The sequence below is a fragment of the Nilaparvata lugens genome, chromosome 2 (assembly GCF_014356525.2).
Source record: "Nilaparvata lugens isolate BPH chromosome 2, ASM1435652v1, whole genome shotgun sequence".
Taxonomy (NCBI): domain Eukaryota; kingdom Metazoa; phylum Arthropoda; class Insecta; order Hemiptera; family Delphacidae; genus Nilaparvata; species Nilaparvata lugens.
The window spans coordinates 68,616,365-68,623,242 of record NC_052505.1 but is presented as its reverse complement, the minus strand read 5'-3'; the positions used below and the strand labels follow the sequence as shown (position 1 = coordinate 68,623,242).

General features: G+C 33.7%; 1 protein-coding gene across 1 annotated transcript; it reads right to left on the bottom strand.

Moving 5' to 3' along the window:
- Nucleotides 1–995: 995 nt before the first annotated feature.
- Nucleotides 996–4,113, bottom strand: LOC120349950. Its single transcript, XM_039421539.1, has 2 exons — nucleotides 1,884–4,113; nucleotides 996–1,816 (listed from the first exon to the last, which is right to left on the bottom strand). The coding sequence occupies exons 1-2, from the start codon at nucleotides 2,326–2,328 to the stop codon at nucleotides 1,710–1,712; spliced, it is 552 nt and encodes a 183-aa protein (XP_039277473.1). The 5' UTR covers nucleotides 2,329–4,113; the 3' UTR covers nucleotides 996–1,709.
- Nucleotides 4,114–6,878: the final 2,765 nt, after the last annotated feature.

Sequence of the window (6,878 nt, the reverse complement as noted above, 5' to 3'; positions counted from 1 at the left end):
TAACTGAGCTAAAGAAGAGAGACATGCTAGATCTTCTACCCTTTATCACCCCTGTTCATCACGAATTTTTCAAATCATTGAAAACGTCCAGGGAAACTGAAGACAACGGCCCACTTTTGGATTGTGAAGAGGAAGAACAGGAGGATGATGAAATTCGGTCATAAAATAATACATTGTAACGCTTAAAAACTTTCATTTTTCCAATTCCATAAATTTTTCAATTTTTTATTTCTCTATTCATATTGATTCATTTGTTTATACTCACCATATAATATCCTTAATGATATGTACCATTTATCTGAATAAAATGAAATTTTTATAGAAATCCAATATTTTTATTAATTTTCTACTGTCAGCATGGAAACCTATTACTATGATGATATTCGCGGGCAAAACTGGTGTAAGTCATCAATATAGAAGTAAGTCATTGAATTCTACTGATCATTCATAGCATTCATGGCAACATGGAAATATTGGAAGAACTTGAAACAGAAAATGTTTACATGAGTAGTCCTCCACCTTATTCTAGATATTACAATTCACTTAATTGGATAGAAACACAGACCAACGTCCAAAACGTCTCTTATTCCAAATTTTGTTGAAAAATAATGTCAAAATTAAGGTTATGTTCACCTCGTCCAATAAAACACAAATTTATGCTACTAAAAATAAAAGGAACAATGAATAATCAATTTAGAACTTAGAAGCTTTATATAAACATCGAAAAGCACTAAAAATATAAGTTAAAAAATATTTAAAAATATTGATACTATGTTTATTTTGTTTGTTTAAATTTCCAGAAGTGGGACATACATACTTGGACTCGGACAGAGATTTTGGGAGAATCGAAAAGTACTTGAGGAAGCATGAAAATGTCTATCTCCCTGATCACTACAGGGAGATAATCAAAGATTATAAATACAGTAATTGTATTTGTAATTGTATAAAATACAGTATACAGTAATACAGTATACAGTAATTGTATAAAAGAAAAATACAGTAATTGATATGAAAGAGCATTTCCGTTCGTTCGAGAATTTGTGCAAACAGCTCAACATCAGGGACGCAAAAAAAGATATATTGAATGAAAAGATTCATTTTCGTGATGGTGTAAAATGGATTCGAGTGGAAGAGGTTGGCTCTTATCTGTACAAAGAGAGCTATGATACACCTTTTAAAAAGGTAAACCTATTCTACAATAAAAGGAGAGAATTGGACAACTCAGCAATAAATATCCCAAGAAAGATATCTCAGGGCAACATATCAAGAGAGAAACTGGAAGATTTAAAAAAATATTAAAACACGTTCCAGAAAATTTCAAGTACTTTTATAACAGATTAATGACCGAATAATAATTCCTTTTCATTTCATTTTCGTTTTGTATAGAAATCTGATGATCTGAATGTATATAATAATAATAATAACAACTGAAATTAATATATTTTACGGATAATTAATGTTTACGGATTTGTTCTCCTTTCCACATCCTGACATTCTTCCATTCACTAGTAAGAAAAATCCAGCAACTTTTCTCATGGAAGAAGGTGTTAATACAATTTATTTGAAATATCTTATAAAATATTGAAATAATCTGGAAAAAAAATTTACTGGAGGAATTTTATGAATAATATATATTACTAATCCAAAAACCAAAAGAATCTGATGATTGAATAAAAAGTTCACACAAAAAAACTTTGAACGCTTATATCTCAGAAGTTTGATTTACTCAGAAGTACCTCATCCAACCGCTCATTTACTTGACAGGTGACTTCATCTATATGGGTTTCTAATTCTTTTATAACTGTTGATTGCATACCTATTTTAATGACAGGTGACTTCATCTATATGGGTTTCTAATTCTTTTATAACTGTTGATTGCATACCTATTTTAATGTCTATCATATTTTTCATTTCCTCCTTGAATTCAGAGAATTTTCCCTCAACCTTCTCTTCCATTTTTTCCACACTTCCTTGTACAGCTTTGACATCCTTTTGGATGGTTTTGGTATTTTCTGCCTCTTTATCCTGGCTTGCTTTCATCTCTTTCATCAACTCCGCCATGGCTTGGTTGAGCATGAGTTTAAATTCGCTCGAGGAATCGTTCATCATATAATTGGTAACATAACCGACTGAAGAGTCTAATGTAATATTGCGCTTTTCCAGGTTGGTGGTGGCGGATGACGGTTGGCTGGCCATATCGGGCGGCAATTGGGTGACGGAATTCCCTGTTCCCTTGGCGGTGCTTGGAGCGGTCTGCGGAGACGTCGGTAACGGGTTGGACGCCCTAACTCCTTCATCTCCCCCAGCTGGACTCTCATCGGTATTCATGGCATCGACGGCATTATAAATCCCAGTGGAGGACAATTGGGCCAGGTTTTGTGGGTTGAAATTGACGGAGCATACGCTGCCTCCTTCTCTCCCGTGGGGTCTCCGCTGTATTGTCCTGGGGTTGTTGATCAGCTGGTGTCATGCTTGTAGGGTTTTGGGGATGGTCACCAAAGTAGGAAATTTGTGAATTGGCTGGAGACTGGTTCATGGTGACGATATTATGTGGGATACTTCGAATAAGTCGCCAAGTGTATTACTAAATTTCAGGAATATTAAAATGAACGTATTGACAGTGCCTATTTCAGATAAAATTGTGTGGTGTTAAGAATTTCAAGTGTCATGTACATAAAATACAGATACATAGACCATCAATGTGACTCAGGTATGGCAGCAAACTTGGAGAAAATTTTTATTAATATAGCTCTTAAGATTCCATGTAGGTCTTATCTTCCTCAACATCAATAATAATCTCATATTAAAAATAGCCTATAACCCTGGTCAGCATACAATATTTAGATTTAAAAATCAAGATCAAAAATTTTGCAATAAATTTCAGGAAATTTCTATACAACTTTTCTCTATTATTGAGAATTATGTTATCAAACTCATGTGATACAGTTTGTCTGTATTTATGCAGCTTGAAAAATTTCAACTTGATGAGCAACTCAATTATGTTAGCCAGAAACTTGCAATAAATCATAAGGTATCCTTGTTGAATCAACTTCTGATTATGCTTCTTGCAGCTTTTAGTTTTATTAGTCATTTTATTCAGCATTGATAGTAGAGTTGAGTAGGTAAGCTTTTCATCATGCCTCAAGCTTGTGGTGCCATTCTTATGTGAAATGGTATATTGCCATCCATGTTGGGTGACATTCTTACAAGAAATAGTATATTGGATATATACTAGTGCAGCTGTTAATATCCCTATCTTGCAAATAAATTTGCAAAAAGTTGAGGCCGTCCGGCTCACTATACTGGGTTCAGACCACAGCTCTAGCTCAGTAGTAGATACATGAATACTCTCAATGTAATGAATCGCCATCGGTTTCAATAACTGATTATTTAAATAGTTGAGTGGAGATCTATAAATCAATTATATTTTTTTCCGTGTACAAAACGTGGGGCTAACAAAGTCCCCCCTTCCACCATTACAATGATGTCCAAAGTGTGGGCATTGATTATAAATACCTCCTACCATTACAACTTCAATACTTTTACCTGAAAATAGATTCGGCCTACCAGCTGCCAGTTTAGGCCGTATTAACAAGGTTTTACTGTAATAAGATTTAATAAGATTTGAAATGTTCAATTCATATGGTATGAAATTGTCCCATTACAATAAATTAATAAAAAACTTTTGTAATTGCTATTTATATATTACAGATCTGTGTACTGTCAAGATGTGGAGGAAACACACCAAAAGAAATTACCCAAACCATTTTAAAGAAAATGATGGCTGATGAGTTAGTTGAGCTTTAACACTTTAACGACCAAGTGTACCAGAATGGTACACAGCCAGTTTTTCCCATGGACCGTGTGTACCATACTGGTACACATGCAATAATTGTGTTCCAGTCTCTGTGGCTCATTCTGGTGCACAGTTATAATGCATTTCAATGAGCTAACTGTTAGAGTTGGTCCCAGGGTAGAGTATTATCACATTTTTTAGTCCAGTCAATATAGACATAAAAAGGGGGTGTGCGTGCAATTTATATTGTAGTTCTGATTTTTTAATCTATTATTTGGGTACATAAGAGAAGTCCAGAACCAATTTCTTCAAGCAAAATTTCCTTGTGCTAGATACAGAGTGGCCAAAAAACCTCATATTTTTGGCTCATTTTTCAGTTTTCAGCTATTTCTGCCAAATCTTGTAATCGGACAGAAAAATTTGTCCTTGCCTTTTTATCAGATTATGAGATACTGAATAAGATGAGATCATTCAGAACTGTGTATCTCCAATGAGTACTGAATTATGATTTTTCAAAAATGAGTGAAATTTGAAGGAAAATCAATTTTGATGGATTTTAGTTTTTGATCAACAATATCTTACGATTGCTACTATTTAGATGTATAATTCGAAATCCCTCTGGGCGTATTTTTGTGCTCTACAATCTGAGATCAGGTAGAGCGCTCTATCTCATATCGATTTCCAGGTACACCTGACCACAATGCTCCTTGTATTGTGAAAAACACCTAACATTGATATTTCGCTCGATGACATAAGTTCATGGGATTATGTTCTATGAGAATCACCCGTTAGATGCACTTCATTTTGGTATTTCCTAGTGGAGAGGCGCGCTCAAGGACTCCTCAAGGATCAAAATTTCAAACACTTATAACTTTAGACCCGATGCTCAGATTCAATTGTACTACACTTTATTCTTCTCGGCTTGTCAAGGCGGTTCAAAATCATGCATCATATGTCAAATTCGGTCGAAAAATGGAAAATTTATTGTTGAGTCTACTTAATAAGCCCATATTTCAATACACAAAAAATGGCCAATTTCTATATATAAAGCTATGTATCTCGGTAACCCCTTATTATAAAAATCATTACTTGATCTTCAAATGTACAATAGCATTTTCTCTTTCATCTGCTTTGAACCAACGAGCTAAAATATAGTAAACTATAGAGTGGCTGAGTGGCCGCTATTCCTGTTACGAATTGAACATTGCCAGCCATGACAGAGAGAGGCAAGTAGTAGCGGAAAATTTGAATGGCCCTATTGATATAATGGGAACTTGCATAAAATACAAGGCACAAATCAGTTATATTAATAAATACTACATTGAATTTTTATCGAGCATTTTAAATATATGAATTACAGTTGTTTTGCATCCATAAAATTAACTGTTTGAAATGCTTTACTTGAAGCCTTGGGGGAATTAATGTAGCCTAAGTTACAGTGTTAATACTGCTTAGCCGTACAAGTGCTCCAGTAAGTTGAAATGCCATACCGTAACTGCAAAATTATTATTTTAGAGATTGGATTATTTTTTATGTTATTTTGAGTAAGGAATTCAAAAAAACTGGGTTATGAAGACGTTTCTTTGATATCGGCTTACTGTACTTATCCACATAACTCCAAGTTCATAACAAGAAGGCAAAATATGATGTCAAAAAAATAACAAACTAAGGCGGGTATTAGATGGTAATATTTCTGTCATATGCAGATCATATGAAATAAGTTGTACGAAATCATATTTTTTCATATCATAGAACTATTACCGTCTAATAACGGCCTAACATAAAACAAAACCGGCCTAACATATTATTATATTATGATCATGTTAGGCCGGTTTTGTTTAATGTTAGGCCGGTAATAGTTCTATGATATGAAAAAATAATGATTTCGTACAACTTATTTCATATGATCTGCATAATATGACAGGAATATTACCGTCTAATACCGGCCTTAGTTTGTTATTTTTTTGATGTAATATAAGCTGATGTTCATAGTTCATTCCAGTCAAGTTTGCAATACCATCATCGTCATAAATATCATAATGACAATAATTAGTCATAGAAATCAATTTAATTCTCGAAAACACACCTATTCCTGCAGTGGCAGACTGGCTCTTCTTGCCTCTCTCTGTCATGGCTGCCCTTAGTTGGCCGTGTAACACATTGAGAGCGCTGTAAGCACACCAACAGCCGCTCTATGGTTTACTATATTTTAGCTCCATGCTTTGAACTCCATTTTTGTCATATAAATCTCTCGTTATTTTGTGGTTTATTTCTGGCATTTCCCAGCTCCTACATTTGTTTGCCACTTGGTATGTTTTATTGTAACTTGTCTTGTTGGAAATACTTCATCTAGCAGGCTGTGAATTCCGCCTCTTTGCTTTTCCGCCCGAGTCTTCGTCCGTTATCTTAAACTCTCTGAGTCATCATCCTATTTTGTGTTTTTTAAAATTCCTAAAATTTATAATAATTATATATTCTGTCAAGATGTAACCTGTAGCCTAATGACCCAATTTACGAGAACTTGATAATTTATTATACTTTTGTAACAGTTCTTTCTGGTTTTAATACCATCTTCAATTTATTGTGTTCATTTCTGGACATCTCATTCTTAATTTCCGTTCTGTTTTCTTACTGATTGCGATCTTTATAAGTCCAGTCAAGACTGTCTTGCCTGAACAAGAATTAATAAATTATTTGTATGTAGAATTGTCAAATTTTTATTAGTCCATACAGGCTTTTTGTTTCATTTTGAAATTGATTTGAAAATTTGTTGAGAAGCACATATACCTTACTACAATATAATGTAACTCAAGGATCACTGGATTAATGAACAAATAAACAAGTAAATAAATAAATTGATTAAACCGAACAAAGTATGTATTCCTACTTGATTTCGGTAAGCTGGACCATCAAATTTCTACATTTTCAACAATACTTAATAATCTTTACCAACATCGATAAATTCAGAATATTTCCAAAAACGTCGAGTGAAACATTCTATTATGGAGTAGCACTACTTCCAATAGGTCATGGACATTGAAATTAATCTGAACATAATTTTGTAATTCTGTAATTTATACCT